The following is a 24,282-nucleotide window of genomic DNA, read 5'->3' as shown; positions in this document are numbered from 1 at the left end:
CTTAGTGTTTTCTTTCATATATACCAACATCTCAACCTTTGAGATTGAAAGATTGGTTCTTCTAGAGCTGTATATATTCCCTGCTGTTGAGAAAACTCTTTCAGATGTTGATGATGCAGCAGGTATACAGAGGTTTTTTCTGGCCAGCCTTGACATTATTGGGTAAATATACTGGTTTTGTTTCCAGAATTCCAGTACATTTGTATTTGCTGGAACTGGTTTTGAATTCAAATACCCCTCAATTTCAGTAGAAATGGCTTTCTTGGTGCTTGTTTCACCTCCAGGATTAATGTAACCTGCACCAAACACTTTCTTCCTCAGTTGTTCAGTGAAATCAAAGTCGTCGTCATCTTCATCATCCAACATTGAAGGGGAAGGAGTGCTTTGGCTAGCCAAAATTTCTTTTTTTGACAGTTCTTCCATAGCTTTTTTTACTGCAGTTTTGACTACTTCAAATTTTTCCCCCTCATCCACAAAGCACATGCCCTTGCTGTTAGGATCTAAAAAATGAGCTATAGAGAATTCAATATTCATCAACTCCCTTTTCGAATCTTTTGTTTAAATCTTCATTGAAGTAGTGAGCAAGCTCTGATGACACCTCGGTTTTTGGCTTGATCATCTCCCTTGCTAATCTTCCTCTGATGTTGTATAGGCAATTAATAACGGAACAGATGCTAACATTCTTTTCACTGCTGCATTTCTCAGAGAATTCTGAAAAGCCTCTCAGAAGCCGGATGACAGATTGAATAGATTCCACTTCATCATCTGTTGGTAAAAGATCTGTCAACTTACAACCTCCAGAAACAGTAGGGTTCGGATTCTTTAAAGAATGCATCGCCGGAAGAAGATCCACCACAGACTCCATTTGATGGAGGTCAGAGTTCCATCTTGTGGGGCATCTCTGTACTAACTTTGTTCTGGAGTTTTTTAAGGCTTTGGCAGCATTAACTAAAGTCATAGCTTTTTGAGAGGACTGGTTGAAGTGACCTACTAATTTTGTTATTTTGTGGTTGAGAATTGACCATTTTGGACATCTTTTATCATCGACAGCACCACTGACAACTAGATTTAGACGGTGGTCGACACACCAAATTGCACTTTGAACCCCAATTGATTTCCTAACACCTGCTTAGACATTAGCTGCACCGTCGACTGTTATCCAGGTTTTGACTCAAAATCAAGTTCCAGTTTGTTGATAGATTCATTGAGCTTCTTGGCAATATTGTCGGCAGTATGTTGTTCGGGGAAGTAGGACATTTCTACCAAGAAGCGCTTTAATTGGAACTTTGAATCTATATAGTGGAGTGTAAGGCTCATGAAAGACAAATTGGTGTGATCAGTGGTCCACACGTCGGATGTAAAGGCCACTCCATCAAGATTTGACTTGTCTGAATTGAAAATGTTTTTTACTTGTTCCTTGATGAATTTAAAAAGGAGAGGAATGTATTTTGTAGATATATTCTTTGCTGTAATGGCTCTGAATTGACCGTTGGTTGCAGTTCTCATCATCCGGGTGAATGCGTCAGTTTCTACAATAGAAAATGGTTGAGTGTCCTCAATCACCCATTTAGTAATGTCAACAACAGTTCTTATTTGATTGATGTCAGTAACTTCCCATTCAGGTTTGGTAGCCTGTTTTCTGCCTTGCAGTGTCTGTGTGTTGGAAGTGCCACAAGTTCCACTTGGTCCAGGCTGTGGCGATACTGGTGTATCTTTTTGTGTCTGTGGACATCTCCTCTTTTTTCCTCTTTCTTGTGTTTGTTCAAAATCTGAGTCTTCAGAGGCAAGCTCATCAAAAATGTCTGGTATTGTTGATTTTTGCTTGTCTTTCCTTTCTAATTGTTTATATAAATTCAAGTGGACTCTTTTCAAATGGTTCCTTAAAGGACTTGTGGTGCTTTTATTGATTAAGTATATTTTGCCACAGGCCTTGCATTTTGCCTTGTTTTCCTCCACATTGTTGAAGAATTCCCAAATATTAGACAGCTTAGGCATCTGAAAAGAAAAAAAAAGTGAAATGAAAAAAAAAAAAAGAAACGAATCGGATTGAGTTTGCCATATCGGATCGGACGAATATTTCGGATTATTTATTGAATTTAAAATCCACAAAAACGGATCAGATTGTTAATAAGGATTACTTTTCGGATTAAAAATTCGAAAACACGGATCAAATCACATTTTCGATTTACTGACTTTTTATTGAAATATTTGGCTCAATATTTCCTTAATATTTGCCTTAATAAAACGTGATAGTTTTTGATGCATACAAACAGTTTCCGAAAAAGAACTAATTATTTATTAAGTTATTTGAAAATTTTCCTTAATATTCGTCTTAACAATAAATGATATTTTAGAGGCATGCATAAAGTTTTCAATAAAAGAACTAATTATTTGCCTTAATTATTGAAATGAGCGTAACAATTTTTCAAACTAGTTTTTATCTCTATTTCTATTTTTATTTCTGTTAATATTTAAGTAGAAGAAATATTACAATATAAATTTTATCGGACCAATCCACTAATTGAAGCAATCCGCAAAGCGAAATAATTCGCAAAGGAATTCGATCCACAAAAAAAAAAAAAAAAAAACCGCAAAAATTCAGTTTGAAATATTCTTAACTTTTAAATCAAATTAATATAATAATGGCTTACCGTAATAAATGTAGGTGAAGAATAGTAGACTTGATCTGTTGAACGAATTGTTGTATGTTAAGATTTCCAAATAGAACTGATTGAAAATAAAAAAGAAATCCACTATTTATAGGACGCGCACATAATAAAAACGTAATTTTTTTGGACCACACCATTTAATGGTGACGCGAACGGAACGCGATTCGTATAATTCGCTAAACGAATAAAAGTTAAATTGATTTGTAAAAATTTTTCGGATTGATAATCCGAACAGCGAAGTGAATCCGCAAAAAAAAAATTCGCTAGTGGTTCGTAAATTAGTTTTCGGATTATTAATCCGAAAAATTTTTACGAACTGACTATTTTAATCCGCAAAATAAGTCGGATTGGCTTTTTGCGGATTTTACGAACCGAATCGGCGGTGCCTAGGTATAGTTAAGGTTTCGCAACTTTAAATTGTGGAAAACTGCCACTATTAATATGGTCCGTCTGTTAAGTAACAGACCGACCATAACCCGTATTACGGGTTGCTTTTTGCTAGTATGATAAAATACACGCTTGCGTCATTTGACAGTAAAGACTAATTTGAAGCCATTAATAAGAGCAATTCTTTTTTAACGACATTTTTAACGGTTTTTTCGTTTTTCTTTAATGTTCTCTTTTTGTAACGTTTTTTTCATTATGTATTTTGGCTGATGATTGCCGGCACGCCGGTATGAAACTTTATTTACCAACAAAGTTGTCATCCTTCGCTGTATCTTCTATATATATATATATATATATATATATATATATATATATATATATATATATATATATAAATTTATAAATCTCTCTGTTTGTGGTTAAGATCGTAAAATGATCTCCTTAATGACACTTTTTTTCACGGGAACGAGTTACAAGCTTAAATTTTCCAAGCTGACAAACATATAAAATATGAAAACTATCCGCCTTGAACTTATCACGTTTCAACTTTTTTTATGGCTTTTATTTACCCAGTCCTAATTATGTGTCAAACTCAAATGCAAATTCGCAACAATGAATCGAGTTTTATTATTAAAAAAAAAGTACAAAATGAAAAGTAAAAGAAAAAGTTTAATGTTTTTTTTTCGCACAAGTTACTTTCCCTTTCCGAACCAATTCTTGATATCAAAGAAGTTGAAGATCTTAGAAGGGCATTCTTCGACGTTACATACTTGAACGAAGGTCCCAGAGCCAACGCAGTTCGATGTGGGACAAACGCGGGTGCGAAATTGCGCGCCTCCTCCGCAAGTTCGACTGCATGGACTCCATTCACTCCACGATGACCATTCTGTAAGAAAAGTTGCGGATAGTTAATTTAAAAGCTCTCTGTAATTCAAAAATAATGTGTTAACAAACCTATCTATTTAACAAATAGTTGATACTCGCAATTAAGTGAAATGAATTAGTACAATTGCAGATTTTAACTTTTTTAACGGTAATGTAAAAGTACAAAAAAAAATCAAAATTCAAATTCAAAAACCTGTACAAGGAGCAACATTACACTTGGTTGTTTCTATACTGTTACCAGGGCATGAATTGCCACCATAAGCAGGAGCGGGGTTGTTGCAATACCTGTTTCTTTGCTGCGTACCACCGCCACACGTCAGTGTACAAGCTGAATATGAACTCCAGCTGCTCCATTCACCGTTTACTAAATGTAAAGTTATTAGCAAAAACACTTTACTAATGTTTAAAAATGTTTTTTTGGAAACATTAGTAAATTTTTTAGTTTATAGTTTTTGTAATATAAATTTGGGGAACAAAAAACAAATAAATCCACAATGCAGGTGAAATACAGTTGTTACATTCAAATTCTATAGAAACAATCATTTAAAAAAAAACAATTATTGATAGCAACAACAACAAAAAAAAACAGGGGGCAAATTGTAGAATTAATTTTCATACGTAATTGAATCCAAGACTGAAGCTTTGTATCTCTATCTCAGTTCTTAAGATAACTAATTTTGTGTCGGTACAAGAAAAAAGTCTTGAAAATTTATGAATGCGCAGATGCTATCACTCCAGTTACAAAAAAATGAACACTGAAGTCCTCACAAAGAAGTTTGCAATATGCTAAAAAATAAAAACATTTACCTGGACAGCTAACTCGAGTATTGCAAACTTCAAACATAACGCTTGATCCTTCGCAGCTTGCACCGCCTCCAGATGGTGCAGGATTGTTACACTCTCTTTTTCTAGAGCGGGCACCACCTATGCCACAAGAATGACTGCAATCACCATACGATGACCATGAACCCCACTCTCCGTTAACTGTAAAAGACGACATTAAACTCTAAAATATTTCTAGACACACACACAGCTCACATTTTAAAAATGGGGTAATAAAAGAGAATGGAACAGTTGTTGAAACATCGCTCACCAGGGCAATCTTTATTTTCGTTACAGGCTTGATCTTCAATGTTAGAACCTGGGCATTGTGCACCGTTGTATGCAGGAGCTGGATTATTACACTGCCTTGATCTTCGTTGTATACCGCCTTTGCAAGTTTCAGAACAAGGAGAAAAACTTCCCCATGAACCCCAGTTTCCATTTACTGTAATAAAAACGTAATATGGATATAACATTACTTGTGTACTGGATAAAACACTATAAAATGAACTAAATTTCTTCAGAGTAGGGTAAAAACTTAAATGAACCTGCACAGTCTGTCAGTTTGCATGTTTTCCGATAAACTACATCTCCTTCACATGGTTTACCTCCGTGTTGGGGTAGGGGTTTTGTGCATGTTCGTGTTGACACTTGATAGCCAACACCACACGTTTGACTACACAGGCTGAAGTCACTCCATTCAGTTAAACCACCATTTACTGAACAAACAAAAAACTCTTTATAAGATAAAACTATAATGCAAACCGAGAAAGGTTCAAATACTATTAATAAAACATTTACTTGGACATTCTTTCAGCATACAAGATCTACCATCAAATGTAGGTCCAAAGCATGGCTTGCCACCAAAACTTGGTGCAGGAGAGTCACAAGTTCTTTTTCTGAATTGCATACCAATACCACAAGATGTTGTGCACTCTCCATATGCAGACCAAGATGTAAAACCGCCATCAACTTAAATGTAAATTTTGATTCATATGATTCATTGTTAATACAACTTTTAAATCATTGATAGAGATACAAAGAAAATGAAATATTTCAAAATAAAAATATTGTCCATATCTAAAGCTATTGTAAAAAATTGTTACCAGGGCATGGAAGAATATTACATGAACGAACATTGGAACTTATTCCCACACAATCAGCTCCACCAAATTTTGGTGAAGGATTATTGCAAACACGCTTTGCAGTTTGAGTTCCACCTCCACATGTTAAACTACAATCATTATAATCACCCCAGACGCTCCACTGGCCATCAACTTTTAAACAAATGAAATTGGAGTATTGAAATTAAAACTGGTTAACAAAACAAACCAAAATATTTCAGATCAATTAATAACACAAAATACTTAATAACAAAGACATACTGGGGCATTCTTTTAGCTCACAAGATCTTGTATCTACTACAGGTCCTACACAAGAAAGTCCACCAAAAGCAGGAGATGGATTTGTACAAGATCTTATGCGGGTTTGAGTACCAGCCCCACATGATTTAGAGCATGCATTATAGTCTGACCATTGTGTAAAAGCACCATCAACTAAACAGCAAAGTTAAATACTTTTCATTTTAAAAACGACTTATATTGCATTAAAAAATCTTTTCTATTAGACTGTAGAGCATGTAAATATAAAATTTACACGAACCCAAATGATAAGAAATTTCAAACAACCTAATATTTCAAGCAAAAAAAAATTATTATTTCATTGATTTTTGGTATGAATTTTAAATGTTGCATAACAAGACCAGTTGGCATTTATTACCGCCTTGATGCTGGCCCTAAATTAATTGCAGGTCTACTTGACATATTTGTTGGACATGGTGTCAATCAAAACCTTCAGGGTAATTACACTACTGTGAGGAGATGCACAGGTCTTTTACTCAATGTATGCCCAGTAATTAAGTGAATTTAAATTTGGAAATTGGGAAACAAAGATTTTTTCTCAGAAACTTGTTGGAACAAACTATTAGCATCAGGAGGATAGGTAAGACTGATTCATGGCCTATCATGCTTCTTCTCCAAGATTTTGACACCAGAGTTGATGAAAATTTAGAATACCAATCAATCCTACTGTTAGAAACAGAACCCACAGTAAAAAGCCTCCCATCAGAGAACAGAATAATTGGCAGGCCTTTCTTTTTGATAACTTAAATTTTTTTACTTTTTTCAAGTCTTTTTATTCAATAGTGTCAATGATGAGGCATCTTTTGGATATAGTTCTAAACATGGCCTCTAGGACTATTTTTAACACATAAAACGTAAAAGCAAAAAAGTAGATATTATCAAAGAAAGGCAAAAATTCCAATAACCTACCTGGACATTCTTTAATTTTACATGTTATAGTGTCTACTAAAGAATTTGTGCAATTCTTTCCCCCATGTCTTGGAGCTGGATTTGTACAAAACCTGAACCTGGTTTGCTCCCCAATTCCACAACTCTTGGAGCACAATCCAAAAGCACCCCATTCTGAAACATCACCATTAACTAAAGAGAACAAAAAATCTCATTACCAACTGTTTTATTTGCATTATCTAAAAAAACCAGCCATGTATAAACACCTAATATAAACAATATTTAGCATTTACCAGGGCATGGGAATGCATTACAGGATTTTTCCTCAACTGCATTTCCACTGCAAGCTTTGCCCCCATACTGGGGAACTGGGCTATTACATTCCCGCTGTCGCTGTTGCTTGCCAACATTACATGACATTGAACAATCACTGAAGGCAGAGAACGGTCCCCAGTTACCATCAACTAAAAAAATTTAGTTTTAATAAATGATTAAAACCAAAAATAATAAAAAGTTTAGATTTTAATAACAAAATTTTTTACACTTTTAATAGAAAAAATGTTTTTGTTTGCTATAGTTATCATATCAACACAATTATAAATACTAGTAAGGGACAAAAACTAACTTGGACATTCCCTTAACTTGCAATCCTTCACCTCACTTAATGGTTCAATGCAATCACTGCCACCATGTTGTGGGAGGGGATTTGTACATGTTCGAAATCTGGTTGTTTTTCCATTGCCACAAGTTTCAGAGCATGCACTGAACTCAGTCCATAAAGATAATCCTCCATTTACTATGAGATTAATGACCCTGTTTTTAATATCTTGCTTTTAAATATACAAAAGATCTGATTTTTATGCACTGAAAAAGCATTTTAAAAATGAAAACAAATAAAATCAGTACTAGGGCATTCCTTAATTTTGCATGATATTGTTTCTTGACTGTTGCCAAGACAGTCGCTTCCTCCAAATGATGGGGCTGGATTTGTACAATAACGTACTCTATGTTGTTTCCCAGGTCCACATGGTTCAGAACATGTAGAGAATGCTGACCATTCACTGAATCCTCCATTTACTAAGATAATAATAGATTGGCCTTTATGAATTAAGTTAATAATATTTGTTGATCTAAGTATCATTAAAAAGAAAAAATTCTTGCAATAATAAAAAAAAATAAATGCAAATTTTTACTTGAGCAATCTCTTAGTTTGCAAGTTCTACTATCCAATGTTGGTCCAAAACAATCTCTTCCTCCATGAGCAGGTGATGGATTAGTACAAGATCTTTTCCGCTGGACAATTCCACTTCCACAAGAACTAGAACAAGTGCTATATTCTGACCATTGCGTAAACCCACCATTAACTAAATAATTTAAATGTATTATATTTATATGAAAAAATATGTTTATAGAAAAATAATTTATGAGCAATATACAAACATTTATTACATATTTTGATTTAATTATAAAACAAAAATAATATATCTAAGGAAGATATTTTTTACTACTTTTTATTATGAAAAAATAAGTAACCTGGACAAGGTTTTAAAGAACAACTAATTGACTCAGTTAGATGACCAGTACAACCTAAACCACCATTCTTTGGGGCAGGATTAGTACAAGTTCTAGTACGATATTGACTACCTAAGCCGCAAGGTTCTGAACAGTCAGAGAATAATGACCAATCACTCAATCCACCATTGACTAATAGAATTAAAATGTTAAAGCTTTACTATGTTTACAATTTTTTTTGAATAAGACATTCAGTTAAACAAAATTAAAGTAGCAAATTCATTTTATCATGTTATAAAACAATTTTATTACATGCTGTCATACAAACAATGTTATCAAAAGATAATACCAAATTTTAGTAAAATTACCAGGGCATTCTCTAACTTTGCATTCCCGGTGTTGAGTGCTTATTAAGTCAGAGCAATCTTTGCCACCAAAAGCAGGCACAGGCTTGTTACATGGGCGTGTACGTGATTGACTACCAAAACCACATGAAGCGGAGCATTCTGTAAAATCAGACCATTCGCCTAAACCTCCATCCACTAAAGTGTAAGAAATATAAATTTCATAATTTCTTTTTTTAAACTTTTATCAATTAAATATTAAATACTACCAATATAACAGAATATAACAGAAAACAGCAAAATTAGAGGAACTAGGACACTTATCTACTTTTTGTTAGATTTAGCAACTACTTTTTTTTTTTTTTATTTTAAATTATCATTTGGCTATAATAAATTAATTTGATTTCCAGTTTAAGTCAATTTTCTTTATTGTCTTTACACAATAGAATATAAAAATCATAAAAATATTTTATTTTTACATGTACACACACACACACACACACACACACAAATATATATATATATATATATATATATATATATATATATATATATATATATATATATATATATATATAAATTTATAGCAACCTGGGCATTGTCTTAGTATACAGTATGCAACTTCTTCTATTGGTCCAACACAGCTGCTTCCACCATTAGCTGGTGTTGGATTGGAGCATGAGCGTATTCGAACTTTATTTCCTACGCCACATGATTTGGAACAGACACTGAAATCTGACCATTGAGTAAAGCCACCATGCACTAAATTTTAAGATAAAATTTTATTGGTGTTATCTTTTATCTGGCCTTTTTTTGATAATTAATTTCTTTTTTTGAAAACTTTTAAAACCTTTTAAAATTTATCTAAACAATCAAAATAAATAAACTCTTTTAAGAGATTTTTATAAAACCAATATATTATATATTTTCCTATAATTTTTTTAAAAGTGTTTAAATAATAACTTAACAAGAGCACAAATTATAAAATAATACCTGGACATAAATGAATATTGCAACTTTTTGAATCAAAATCTGGCCCAAAACAAGGTTCACCTCCATGTCTAGGAGCTGGATTAGTACATGAACGAGTTCTAGATTGTTTTCCACCATTACAAGGAGAAGAACATGCAGAGTAATCAGACCATTGACCATAACCACCATCAACTTGAATAAAAACATTCTTATTTAAGATAGTTTAAGATATGAAAAGATATTTAAACAAAAATATCTTTGAGAAAAAATAAATGTGAAAAAATATAAATGAAAATATAAAACGAATATACCAGGACATTCTTTGAGATTACACAATTGACTTTGAACAAATTCTCCAACGCAAAGTTTGCCACCAAATTTAGGTTCAGGATTTGAACATGTCCTTGTTGCTTGTCTAATACCTTCCCCACAACTTTTGGAGCATTCACTAAAGTCACTCCACTTTGAGAACCCTCCATCAACTGAAAATGTATAAACATTCACACAGACTCATTCATATACAAACACAATATATACATTCATACAGTATGTGTATCATTTTGTCATTTTAATTAACAAATAAACAGCTTAATAATAAACCTGGACATTCTTTAATTTTACAAGTAATTGATTCCTCAGAAGAACCAACACAGTCTACTCCACCAAATGAAGGAGGAGGATTTGTGCATGTCCGCTTACGTTTTTGAAAACCATCGCCACAAGTGCTAGAACATGCACTGAACTCAGACCATGGAGTGAAATTTCCATTGACTAAATCAAAAAATAGTTAAAGAAAAAGTAAGAAAGCAGTAAATTGTTTGAATTCTTTTTTACATAAAACTTAAGTTTCTATTTACAAACCATCCCTGAAAACTTAGGGAACACTTTCCTAAATTACAAAAAAATATTTTTGAAGCAACTATTATTTTACTTTTTTTAGAAAATTTTTAAAGTTCATGTAATTTATAGTATAAAAACAAAAAATAATACTTGTATATATATATATATATATATATATATATATATATATATATATATATATATATATATATATATATATATATATATATATATATATATATATATTATTTTGATTTTTTATGACTAAAAAAGATAAATGTAAGATTCTAAAAAAGGAAATAAACAAAAGATTTATAAAAAAAGAACTTAAAACTTCTAGGTAGGTCTTGGCATTGAATTAGTTAGCTTATTGATTTTACCTCATGGAAACAAATTCCAAGCCACTTTAATTTATGCAAAGTTGATTGATACTATTGAATGTCTTACATCAAGTCAACATCATCAAGTTGTTTATCATAGATGGTATTAATGGTATTTAGCTGAGGAGAATATTGGAATAAATTGGTTTGACATAAGTCAAATATATTATTTGGTCAAGGAAGAGAGCTTTATTAGAATTAGCTCTCTACTGGGATCATTATCTTGTTGGTAAGTCAGTCACAAAGGCTGTCTTCTGCAAAAGGGATAATCTTATTTTCCATAGTTTTTCTTTGGATAGGTTGATTTGTGTCTCTAATACAATCAAGATGTCCCAAATCAGCAATAATACTGAAACATTTCAAATCATAACAGTTTATCGGATCACACAAGAAAATGACACTGGATAATTGTCCAGATTTTTTACTTTTTGGCTCTAAATAAGTTCTGTTATTTTCAGAGGTAAATGGCTTCTTTGCAAATTTAAAAACAAAAGGTCCAGTAAGTTTAACCTGTTTTTTACTATACTTCAGTTGAAAAACAAATTCTTTTATACAGGTTTACTGGTATAAATCAATTTACTATCCAAATGGCCACTAGTTTTTTTGGGTCTTTTTTCTTTATACACAAATTTAAAATACATTTGATTTTAAATTTGTGCATGAAGGAGAAAGACCAAGTGAAACTCTAGGCTTTTATCTTAAAAAAATTGGGAAACTAAAACTTAAGAAATTGTTTATTATCTAGTCAAATCTACTTGGGAGCTTATATCCTTAATGTGGCTTCTTGTCAGTAGACACACATTACATGTGTAATCATGTGTAATGTATGAAAAATTACATGTGTTAGCGTAATGTATGAAAAATTATGTGCAAGCATAATGTATGAAAAATTGTGCCTCAGCATGCATAATGTATGAAAAATTATGTGCCTCAGCATGCGTAATGTATGAAAAATTATGTGCCTCAGCATGCGTAATGTATGAAAAATTAGAAATGGATTAAGTAAAATTAAAAGAAATGGATTAAGTAAAATTAAAAGAAATGGATTAAGTAGAAAATTATAAAAAAAAAAAAAAAAAAAAAAACAACTTGTACATTTATAGTTCAAAAAATTTAGTACAGAAATTTTACTTGGGCACTTCTGAATGTTGCAACTTTTTCTGTCTTCAACTGGTCCATTACAAGGAAGCCCTCCATGAGCTGGAGAAGGGTTAGTGCAAGTTCTGAACCGGCGCTGATATCCCCCATTACAAGGTTCTGTACATTCTGAATAACTTGACCAACTTGTAAAACCACCATTAACTATAAAAACCGAAACTTACACATGTAAATCAAACTTATTAAATCCAATAATGATAAATAATAAATCCTCTATGTTATACTCATTTACACAATTATATTACATGCACCTTTACCAATTATTTAAATGTCAATTTACATACCTGGACACTCTTGTAGCTTACATTCGCGTTGTTGAGTAGCTTCCCCTACACACACTTTACCACCAAATGCTGGCACAGGGTTGTTACATTCTCGCTTTCTAGATTGTACTCCAGGACCACATTTTTCAGAACATTCACTAAAATCTGACCATTCTCCAAATCTACCATCAACTAAATATTTTTAAAACAATCTTTATAAACTTAATTCATCATTCATAAAATGCATTTCATAAAGAATATTGATAAAAAAAAAAAAAATTAAAAAAAAATAATAACTTTTATTAAAACAACTTTTTAAGTACAATTAACATAATAAAACAATTAACAAATAAGACAATTAAACAATAAAATGATGAACAAATAAGACATTTAAACAATAAAATGATGAACATGTAAAACAATAAAAAAATAAAATGATGAACATGTAAAACAATAAAAGAATGAACAAAACAATAAAATAATGAACAAATAAAAGAAAAAATAAAACAATGAACAAATTTACTTGGGCATTCTTGAATTTTGCAAGAGAGGATTTCAACTAAAGATCCAACACAATCTTTTCCACCATTTGAAGGGATAGGATTAGTGCAAGTGCGTTTGCGTTCTTGAACACCATCTCCACATGTCTTTGAACAGCTACTAAAGATTGACCATTCACTGAGACCTCCATCAACTATGAAGTAAAAATTTTAGTGCAAAAAATCATTAAACTTTTAAATCTTTTTAGCTAACAAAAAACAACCCATTAATAAAATATGAATAAGTACAATACCCTTTAACAAATAAAGACAAAAAATATTAGTAGTAAGTAAAACATTTTGTAAAAAAAAACATACTAGCACACTTTTGGATGTTACAAGTTCGTGCATCTTCTGGAGGTCCAATGCAAGGTAATCCGCCATTAGCTTGGGGAGGGTTAGAGCAAATCCTTGTTCTTTTTTGTTTACCTGCATTGCATGGTTCACTGCATTCAGAATAAGTTGACCATGTTGTGTACCCACCATTTACTGAAAAACAAATACTTTTTTAGAACAAAAGAGAATTAAGTAGAATAGAAGAGAATAAAAGAGTGTAAAAGAGAACAAAAGAAAGAAAGAGTGCAAAAGATAGAAAATTAAAAGTTCATAAAACTAAAAAAACAGATAAAACCAGAAAACTTTTATTGAAAATAAACTTAATGAAAGATTGTGTTTTTATTATTGTATAAATAAAACATGTTTTTATATATGTATAAAAACATGTTTTATATGCTATAGTTAAAACTAACCTGGACACTCTCGCACAATGCAACTCTGAACCTCTTGTCTACTTCCTAAGCAGCCAATTCCACCATTTTGGGGAGTCGGGTTTGTACATGTTCTTGTTCTTGTTTTCATACCTTGCCCACAGGTACTAGAACACTCATCAAAGTCACCCCAATTTGAAAATCCTCCATTAACTAAAAAAATTTTGTCTTTTTAAAAGAACTTAGAGAATTCCGATTATGCATTTCAATAACTTGCAATTTAGTACAAATATTCTCATAATTTAGTACAGATATCATACCATAAATTAGTACAGATATTATCATTATTAATTGATCAAGTTGATTTATTGGAAAGTTAAGAATGAAAAATAACCTGGACAAGGTTTGATTTCACAACTCTGAATTTCCTCTGAAAAACCTGAACAATCGTATTTTTTGTTTTCACATACTCGATTTCGTGATCTGGTGCCAACTCCACAAGATTTTGAACACTCACTAAAAGCAGACCATTGTGAATACCCACTGTTTGCTGAAACAAAAAAAATCAATGTCTGATTATATGCACAAACCCATATAACAAGGATAGTGATGGCAGATAAGTGAGAGTGGATAAGTTATAGTGGATATAATTATAGTGGATAAGTGATGGTTGATAAGGATAACTTTAAAAGAATTAAAATGAGCAAAGAGCTGACAGAAATTAGAAACTATTGAGTTCGTGTAAAAGCATAATAGGAAGAAAATACTTTAAACTACTGCCCTTATATTAAAAACTTTAGATTAATTTTGTTTTATTTCATTACTAAAGTTAAAATGCTAACATAAAGATTTTTTTTTTAAACCTTATTTGCTTTAAAATTATTTTTAAACTGTAGAGATTTTTGAAAAAATTCATTTTTCAATAGATTAATGAAAAATGCTAACATTCAAGTAACAAAACTAGGCAAAAATCATATAGTAAAAAATTTATTCTTTCAATTTACAGCTAAATAATAGGTCCTGCACTCATACTACACAGTGCGATTTTTATATCTTACAATCTTTTCTGTTATAAGAAAAAATATTAATTCTTGTTATACAGAAAAAAGAATGAGAAATAAAAAGTTAACCTGGGCAGTCTTTAATTTTGCATTCTTGAACTTGGAGAAACTCCCCACCACATTGCTTGCCACCAAAAGAAGGTGCGGGATTTGTACAAGTTCTTTGGCGTTCTTGAGAACCAACACCACACTTTTCAGAGCAATCTGTGAAGTCTGACCATTGACTCATTCCTCCATCAACTAAAAAACCATTCAAACCTGAATAGCTTCTTTTTTAACATGAAAATAATATCTCTCAAAAATATTTTAATTAACACCAAAGTTTAATGAAAAAATCATTTACTTGGACATTGTTGAGTATTACACTGAACATTTTCACTCATTACATCAGAGCAATCTGCACCACCAAAGTTTGGTGCAGGATTAGTGCATGTTCTTGTGCGTGTTTTAATGCCTCCTCCACATGACTTTGAACAGCTGGTAAATGAAGACCAGAAGGACAAGCCACCATTGACTAAAACAAAGAATATAATTGTAAATATAACCCTATTTATTTGATTGATACAACTTTATTTGAGAAATGTTTGTGAAAACAAAGTTTTAAATTAAAACCAAAAAAAGAAAAATAGCTTTTTAAAAAAAAGGTAAAAAGACATACTCGGACACTCCTTGACTTTACAAGCTTTAGATTCTTCTAAACTTCCTTTGCAGTCTTCTCCACCATGAGCAGGTGTAGGATTAATACATGATCGTTTTCTTGTTTGTTCTCCATTGCCACAATCCTGTGAACACTTACTGAAATCACTCCATTGAGTAAAGCCTCCATTAACTGAGAATAAAAATAAATTTAGCTAAAAAGTTATTAACAAAATATATATTGTATAAATGTAAAGTAATATTACATAAAGGTAAAATATTTGGAAAGTTTTTTTTTATCAGAGAGTTTTGAGAAGCAATACCTGGACACTCTTTTATTTTGCAAATTTTTATTTCAATTTGGGAGCCTTGACAATCCTTTCCTCCATGGGCTGGTTCAGGATTTGTGCAAGTTCTTGTTCTTTTGTGACTACCTTCTCCACATTCCTCTGAGCAAATACCATAATCTGACCACTGACTAAAACCACCATCAACTACAAGAAAAAATATTATTTCAGACATATTCCTTCATATTTATTTAAAATAATATATATATTTTTTAAATCATTTTAATTAAAGATAAATTTATACCCATATATTTATATATAAGTAATATACATTACAAAAAATAGAGCATAAAATTATGGATTTTTGAAACTAACTTGGACATGGATGAGTATTGCATTCAGCATCCTCTTTAAAGGTTTCTGTACAATTCACACCTCCAAAACTAGGTGCAGGATTATTACATAAACGAGTACGCTGCTTTGTGCCACCCCCGCATGATTTTGTACAACTGCTAAAAGCTGACCAAGATGAAAACCCACCATTGACTATAACATATTTTATATTTTACAGAGCAAATTGGTCATTCTTCCTTCAACTTATTATCATAATTTAACATAAATACATTAAATTTGTTACCATGAAAGTTACATTTAAGAAATAAAACCTTTTTCCTTGAAGATACTTACTAGGGCACTCCTTAATCTTGCAAAACTTTATTTCATCTAAGCTTCCTTGACAGTCATTCCCTCCATGAGCAGGTGAAGGATTGGTACATGATCTCCTACGTATTTGCTCACCATTACCACATTCGCTTGAACATTTACTGAATTCACTCCACTCTGTGAAGCCGCCATTTACTAAAGGCATTTGTTATTGTAATACAAATAGTATGGAAAGACTTACAAAACAAAAGACTTAAAAAGATTAAATAAGATTTTGGAATTTTATTTTTTTTATAACTTTCACTATATCTTTAATACCAAAATCTTATATAATCTTACAAGATCTTACACTCATTATGAAAATACTTATAGGACTGCATCCTCATTATAGAAATAATCTTATGAGATCTTACACTACAAGAAATATTGAAAGATTTTGTGTAGTTCCTTAAAAGATTTTACTAACTTTTTTAATGTGAAAAATTAAAATAGTTCACATGGTGAAAAATGAAAACAACTCACAAAGAAAAAAAAAATCTTGCATCAGTTAACAGCACAAACCTGGACATTCTTGTGTTTTACAAGACATTGTCTCTTGTAAGTCTCCTTGGCAATCTGCTCCTTCATAAGCAGGGGCAGGATTTGTGCAACTTCTCATTCGCTGTTTAACTCCTAGGCCACAGCTAGCAGAGCAACTGCTAAATTCTGACCATTTTGTAAATCCACCATTAACTTAAGTGCAAAAAAAATAAGATAAAATTATTAAAGTCAATAGTAGATAAAACAATTTTAAAAAATTCTTGCTAAATAATCTTTAAATATCCATGATTACAAACAAACAGCTGTAAAAACATTTTTTATTCTTAGTAACTTAATGATAACAAAATGCTACTCTTCAATTTTTCAAGGAATAAAACATTTGTATTTTTCAGACCAACACAGGTTGGTTCTCTTAAAACTTAGTAAAAATTTTTGTCAAATACTGATGTTTACAAATATGTACACATTGGACACTGAAATACAGTTGATTTGAAATATATATATTTTGTATACTTTAAAACTCTGCTAGAAAAAATATATTACATAAATTATTCCTTTCTGGTATAAACAATTTTTACTTGGGCATTCTTTGATTTTGCAAACTTTTGATTCTTTCATAGAACCATCACAATTCTTTCCACCAAATGAAGGAGGAGGATTTGTGCAGGCTCTTGTTCTTTCTTGGGTTCCTTCTCCACACTCTTTTGAGCAGAGTCCAAAATTAGACCACTCTGTAAGCCCTCCATTTACTAAAATTTTAAGTAATCTTCTCACAAATACATTGAAATAGAACAAAAACAAAAGGGGAATTATTTTTTGAGAAATTCAAACCTGGACATTCCCTCAGATTACAGGCTTCTGTTTGAAAATCAGCCCCCACACACAGTGCACCATCAAAGGCAGGAGGAGGATTTGTACAAGTACGAGAACCATGGCTTACTATATAACAAGCCTTGCCAATGTGCGGCTTGCATAAAAAACTGGAGGCAAGATTAAATTTATTACTTCACAGTAATTTACATTCTCAGTTAGATGATTTTCGCATTAATATAATATTTGTATGATATATCTACTAAAAGTAACTTATAAAAAGTGAAAAGATAAATTTATTATTATTATCTTTTAATTTTGTTTATAACTAACATTGTAATATAACTAACAAATAACATTTATAACAATTTTAAATTAACTAAATGTATCTAAAACTAATTATGTTTAAACAATTTAGTATATATAGATTTATATTTTTCTATAGTTTAATATTAGCATTTACCACAAAATTTATTTATGGGTTTTTTAAGAATTAAAAATAAATTTTTGAGAAAAAAGAGATAAAATCTTTAGAGAATAAAAAGTAAATACAAGCTTTTTAGAGATTTTACTAAACACTATTTTACAATTTTTGTTAAAAACATTGCAAGCATTTTACTTTGTGCTGAGTTTTCTCATCTTCTGCTTTGGCTCCTTGTATGAATGAGGTAATTATTAAATAAAATAGTTGTCATTGTTAATCCATGATATCTTTGCATACCTAATGAATAAAATTCTGATAGCATCATAAGGAGGTTACACAGTGATGACCGACAAGTGTAATTATATACTTTATAAAAAAGAATGTAACAGTAAATTGCCCATTGACAAACTTCGTCACCAGGAATTGTTAAACCTCCTCGATTTATGTCCTTTACAAAAATTCCATACGCTTCATAGAAATAAAAGGTGTCATCTGGATTTTCATCTTCACGAATGTACCCAGCAATATAAACTAATAAAATTTTAATATCAACAGTCAACGAATCACACAGAGCAGGTAAATTGTCAACAACGTTGCAAATACCCTCACTTGGTAAAAATTTACATTTTGGACAAGAGTGATCTGAACCTAGATTGGCTAACACATCTGAACTTTTCTCAAACTTCAATAGCAACTTTGTACGGTATATAGTTACTTTTTCAAGAACTTGTTGAATGGAAATAAAATAAGTTCCTCCTGAGCCTTGTCTTAATTTTCCAAAGAGCTTTTCTAATGGATCTGTTTTAAAGTTGCCTAATAATACATACTGATGAGTTGTATCTAAAAGATATTTTGACAACTGAACCAAACCATAACAGGTCTGAGCTAAACAACTAGCAGTGTCTCTTGTTAGTAATTTGACTCTTTTTCCTTTTTCTGTTTTTTTTATTGTCAGCATTAGAAAGTCATCCAGTCCCTTCATTTTCATGCAGGTCTGGATGACTTTTTAATGCTGACAATGTTTCATTGCAAAACACTTGCAGACAAGTGATAACTTTTTGTCTTTCAATTGCCTTTGGATAAACAGAAACTTCCATTAATTTAGACATTTTAACAATATTTCTCGTTTCAAGCTTGTACAAATTAATAATATCAACCTACTGTGCTTTTTTTTTTTTTCTCCATCAATATAAAATTCAAATTCTTGAGTTTTTTCTGTGATCCAGTTATTACGTATACTTTTTAATAAATGAACATAATCAAATAAAAGAAATATGTTGTCTTTAGTACACCATGCTTCTTTTTTTATATAACTTCTGATTGACTCTGTTACCATCACAGACAATAGCAATAACATTGCCCCCATTACTTTTAATTGCATCAAGAATCAGGGTTGTCTGTTCAAAAAGAAACTCAGCATCAAGTTCTCTGACTGGTAACATTTTGTAAAGAAACTTTGGTCCATTAAACAATGTTACAACCAAAAAGTTCAGTACTGTGTTTGCTAATAACTGAGGTTTGTTAACTGATTTACCAAATACTATGCCACCATGATACTGCAACATTGGTTTAACATAAACCTCATCAAGAAGTAAAATGCATGTTTTTTGTCTATCATCTCTAAGATTAGAGAAAATATGTCTGATATAAGTGGTATCATCTAAAGATTTACATTTAGATATAAATCTTCCTAAAGTATGTAAACTTGGAAGCTCAAAATCTTCTCTGATGCGATTGTAGGCTGATTGTGAAAGAGAAAAATACTCAAATGCTCGCACAATTGTTTCGACTGGATACTTTTTTTCCCCAATACATGTTTTATTCATTGACAAAATTTGTTGATATACAACTTCTTTTTTGGGTGTTCTTTCACAACAATTTAAAAATCCTAATGCTTCTTGGATATGAGAAAATTTGTTCATAATATAAACTCGGTTAGATGATAAAGTCATAACACTAATTTTAACTCCACAATGAAATGCTTCAAAAGTGAGATCTTTATTTATGCAAAGAAGAAATCTAGGAATAGCACTTTCCTTTAAAAAGTCTGAAGACTGAATATATAATATATCATTGCATAAATAATTAATAATAGCAAAATTAAATTCATTAGTTTTTAACTTTTCATATAAAACATTAATACTTTCTATTTTTTCTTGTGAATTAAATATTGCTAACTCATCCTCTTCTTGCCAGCGAACACTATTAAGACTTTTTGATGTTTTTCTAAGTGGCATGGGTACAGTAGGAACTAAGCTTGGCTTTATGCAATCAAATACTGACGGAGCATCACAAGGTCTCAGCTTCCTATAAACAGTAACAGTTGAATAATTTTTTGGCCAATGTCTTTCACATACTACGGTGTTATTAGTATCAGGAACATTATCTCTTGGTATTGTAACTATCCAACGTTTTCGTTCTTCAATGTTTCTTGGAAGTCTAAATGTTTTAACTCTATTCTGAGGATTATAATTGCCATTGCAATTTGTCACACAACATCGACGAACCATTTTCTAAATACTAAAATTAATCCCTTGCTTAATCCTTCACCTCTCAACTGACTTTTTTTTTTTTAATTTGGAAGTTAGTTAAAATATTGACGGGTGTTTGATTATTGTAAATTTTATGCAAATATTAAATTTTTGCATAAATATATATTTAACTTAAATTAATTTTATCAAATAAAATTTTAAATGAAAATTGTTTAAATAATTTTATAATAATTATTTATTAATGTGATATAAATATTATTGTTACAAAAAAACCATCCTCGTATTTATTTTGTAAAACTGTTTTCTAGCTTTTCAAATATAAAACTATCTTGCCTCCAGTTTTTTACGCAAGCCGCGCGTTGGCAAGGCCTGTTATATAGTAAGCCATGACGAGAACGCATTCTTTGACGCATTCTTTGACATTCATGACGCATTCAATGACGCATTCTTTGCCCATCTCCGCAGGTCAAAGAGCAATCAGAAAAAGAAGACCATTGACTGAAACCACCATTTACTAAAATATTGATTTTTGGATTAAATTAGTAAAGATATATAAAAATTAACTAATAAAAAAAATGTGTAAATATTACTTTAGGAAACAACTAAAGTACTTAAAGTGCATAAAAAATGTTTTACTTTCTGAAAGTATTTTTTTTTTAGCTCTCATAAAAAATGTTTTTCTCCACAACAAGCCGATCCAAGACATAGTTTAAAGTAGATGCAAGGCTCTTCATACTTTTATTTAATTGACCAGTAATTGAATTGTACGTGAGCCATGTTTGAAGTAGGGAATGTCATCGGGTCCCGTTCGGCCGCCGAACAGGTAATTTCAAAAATATTTTTGGATCCCAAACCCGTTCGGGTATAAACCCGTTAAATACCCGATATCCCGATAACTCGAGACAATGATCGAACGGGTTATCGAGACCGACAGCTAAGGAAACGAAACCGATAAATTATCGGGTACCTGTTCGGGTATTGAACTTTTTTTTTGCCCGAAAACCCGAATCATTTCAGTTTTTGGCCTTATCACCGTTCGAGTCCCGAAACTTAGTAAAAGATTTTTAAAAATTGCAAAAATCGCTAAAAGTCACTAAATTTTTGCTACGAGTTATTGCTTACGGTAATTTTAGCATCTCTGGAAGATAGACCATCCAACTATTCGAGCTTTTCAATTATTCGAATATCAAATAGAAAAATCTAAAAATATTCGAGTAATCGAATACTCGAATAATTTATCAAAAAGTTAAAAGACATATTAAAAAAATAAAAAATAATAATAATCTAATTATAAAAGTGTTTTATATTTTATTATGCACGATTTTATTATTTTATATATGTATTATTTTTTTCTAAAAACATATATTTTAAAAATAAAAGAGAATTGAATGTTTCGAAATTTAGACTTGTTCTTCTTTTCGTTTTAATTGCACCTGCTGTTGAGAATACTCTTTCAGAAGCTGTTGAGGTAGGGCGCATTGTTATTAAAGCGTTATACAAAACGTCCAGCGTTGTCGACCGTTTTTTAAAAGAATCCAATTGACGAAATTCTTTCTTCAATTCAATATATTTATCAATTTCGCTGCGATTGCTAACATGACAGTTTTTTGGTTCTGTAATAGAACTTATTGCATTTTGAGTTCTTTTTGCAATCCTACTGCAACTGGTGATGTTAATTCTATTAAATCATCTGCATCAGATGAGGTAGAATCATTATTAATTTGCTCTTCTTAAAAAATTTGTGGATATATTTGTTCCATAACTTTAACAGCGAATAATATTGCTGCATTTTTTGATAAATATTTAAAATGAGCGTTAGAACTTGGTATATTTCCACTCTGCAGATAAATGATCAATGTCATTAAAATTGGATCTCTTCTTTCATCCATCCATTTTTTGATCGCATGAATCAGTTTTTTTGCTATATTAGTTTGCATTGGTTGCAACTTTTCAAACAAAAATTTGTAAACTCCTTCAGCAGTTATGAGATTTGCATCATTTTTACTTAATTCAGTAACAGCAGTTTCAACTGGTGCCAGAACCTCAACAAGGTTTTGTAGCGCAAAATTATCATTTTCTGGAATTGGATCAATATTCAATTCGACTAAGGATTTGTTAACACATTCTGATAGAATTAAAAATCGTTGAATCATTACACTCAAAGAATTCCATCGTGTTTTTATGTCTAATTTTAACTTGAGTTTTTTCCCCATTTTTTGAGCTTTATTTTGTTGCAAAATAGAATGCTTTGTAGCCGATTTTTTAAACATTCTTATAACACCTCTTAACCTGTTAATAATTTGATCAAAATCTAACGTCATATCATATTCATCTTCCTCAATAAACACCAAATTGTAATCAGAGCACTGATCTTCTGTGAAATCTTCTTCTACATCTTCATCAACAAAATCTTCGGTATCGTCAAACACTTCATTGCGAATAGAATTTTTTGGTATATAAAAACAATCCATCACGGCTAAATTAAGCGCGTGATTATGGCAAAGTTGATTTAAAACACCTAATATATTGCCATATTTTTTCATTACGGCTGCTGCATCGTTAGTAGATGCAATAACATCATTTTTTAAGAAAATCCCAAAGTCTGCTAACTTAGCTTCAACCAAGTGTTTAATTGTTTCTGCATTTGCCTGCTTAATTATTTCCGTTAAACCCAGAACATAGCATTCAATTGTATTTGAGTCTATTCCAATCACATGAGCTGCTACGTTTACATAACGTAAAATAGTACAATCTGTCCATTCATCCACAGTAATAGCAAATTTACGATTTGCTGTTTTTAATTTTTCAAATTTTTCCCGCAGTTCAACACATTTTTCTTTATAAAAGCTATTGATGCATTTTGAAATAGTTGTCGGACTTTTCGGCATTTTACAACCATTTTGTTGTACGTAACCAGCTATAGCTTGGGATTTACTCATTGCTGTGATAGCCATTCCATCAAAAGCTGCGAGTTTTGACAATATTTCATTTAAAGATTCTTTTTTTACAAATGGCCAAGTATTACTTATTTCAGTATTTTGTTTTTTCTTAGGAATATTATTTTCTCCATCATTGTCATTTGATACCGATTTAGATATCAATATGTTGTGTCGTAGCTTCAAATGATTAATCATAGCAGTAGTTGAACTTCTCCATCCTATGTTCGTGTTGCACCTTTGGTTTCACCATCCTATGTTCGTGAACTTCTCCATCCTATGTTCGTGTTGCACATTTGGTTTCACCAATATTTTTTTCGTCTTTCTTAAAAAACTCCCATACCTTGAATTTTTTTGACATGGCTAAAAAAACCAGAGATGAATTACCTAAGAAAATCTAAAAAATTTTAACTTACCACTTCAAATTATGCAACCACAAATTGTATATTATATTATATTTATTTAACTGTATGTTATATTTATTTATTCACAAAATATTAAAAATTATTATTGTTAAGATTATTATTAAGATTTTTTTTTTATGGAACAAATATGTATTTATATTTTTAAGCAATCTAAATAAACGACTGTTTTCTAAAAGCAAACAAAAATAATGTCACACAAAATAAAAACCATACAAAAATGC

At 31.1% G+C, this 24,282-nt stretch overlaps 3 protein-coding genes and 1 pseudogene across 4 annotated transcripts in view; all 4 read right to left on the bottom strand.

The window, feature by feature from the left end:
- LOC149884966 (uncharacterized) overlaps positions 1-24,282 on the bottom strand; it is a 748,071-nt gene that overhangs the window by 615,943 nt on the left and 107,846 nt on the right. The window lies entirely within an intron of this gene.
- Positions 1,156-3,016, bottom strand: LOC149884979 (uncharacterized). The gene is made up of 2 exons (XM_090096357.1): positions 2,652-3,016; positions 1,156-1,995 (listed from the first exon to the last, which is right to left on the bottom strand). The coding sequence occupies exon 2, from the start codon at positions 1,993-1,995 to the stop codon at positions 1,156-1,158; it is 840 nt and encodes a 279-aa protein (XP_089952483.1). The 5' UTR covers positions 2,652-3,016.
- Positions 3,660-18,070, bottom strand: LOC149884978 (SCO-spondin-like). 2 transcript variants are annotated; one of them, XM_090095152.1, is made up of 34 exons: positions 17,806-18,070; positions 17,553-17,723; positions 16,996-17,166; positions 16,459-16,629; positions 16,147-16,317; positions 15,808-15,978; positions 15,507-15,677; positions 15,192-15,362; positions 14,918-15,088; positions 14,182-14,337; positions 13,830-14,000; positions 13,399-13,569; positions 13,065-13,235; positions 12,563-12,733; positions 12,252-12,422; positions 10,501-10,671; positions 10,212-10,382; positions 9,922-10,092; positions 9,520-9,690; positions 8,953-9,126; positions 8,606-8,776; positions 8,266-8,436; positions 7,979-8,149; positions 7,698-7,868; positions 7,366-7,536; positions 7,094-7,264; positions 6,149-6,319; positions 5,870-6,040; positions 5,565-5,735; positions 5,312-5,482; positions 5,035-5,208; positions 4,749-4,925; positions 4,135-4,305; positions 3,660-3,942 (listed from the first exon to the last, which is right to left on the bottom strand). In XM_090095152.1, the coding sequence occupies exons 2-34, from the start codon at positions 17,590-17,592 to the stop codon at positions 3,749-3,751; spliced, it is 5,532 nt and encodes a 1,843-aa protein (XP_089951278.1). In that variant the 5' UTR covers positions 17,593-17,723; positions 17,806-18,070; the 3' UTR covers positions 3,660-3,748. The 2 variants fall into 2 exon arrangements, with proteins under 2 accessions (XP_089951278.1, XP_089951279.1); XM_090095153.1 differs by lacking the exon at positions 16,996-17,166.
- Positions 19,133-20,829, bottom strand: LOC149884977 (uncharacterized; annotated as a pseudogene).

Source organism: Hydra viridissima, unplaced genomic scaffold (assembly GCF_058129835.1).
Source record: "Hydra viridissima isolate aposymbiotic clone 2 unplaced genomic scaffold, HvirCarnegie_v1 scaffold_8, whole genome shotgun sequence".
Taxonomy (NCBI): domain Eukaryota; kingdom Metazoa; phylum Cnidaria; class Hydrozoa; order Anthoathecata; family Hydridae; genus Hydra; species Hydra viridissima.
Note: the sequence above shows the minus strand (reverse complement) of the source record. Positions and strands in the feature narration are given on the sequence as shown.

Excerpts from the sequence above, each read along its gene's own strand:
- LOC149884979 (XM_090096357.1), bottom strand. The coding sequence starts at position 1,995 with ATGCCTAAGCTGTCTAATATTTGGGAATTCTTCAACAATGTGGAGGAA.
- LOC149884978 (XM_090095152.1), bottom strand. The coding sequence starts at position 17,592 with ATGAAAGAATCAAAAGTTTGCAAAATCAAAGAATGCCCAA. Across the intron at positions 10,093-10,211 it reads TAATCTCAAAGAATGTCCTG|TTGATGGTGGTTATGGTCAA; the intron begins GTATATTCGTTT and ends TTTTTATTCAAG. Across the intron at positions 7,869-7,978 it reads CAAAATTAAGGAATGCCCTA|TAAATGGAGGATTATCTTTA; the intron begins GTACTGATTTTA and ends TTAATCTCATAG.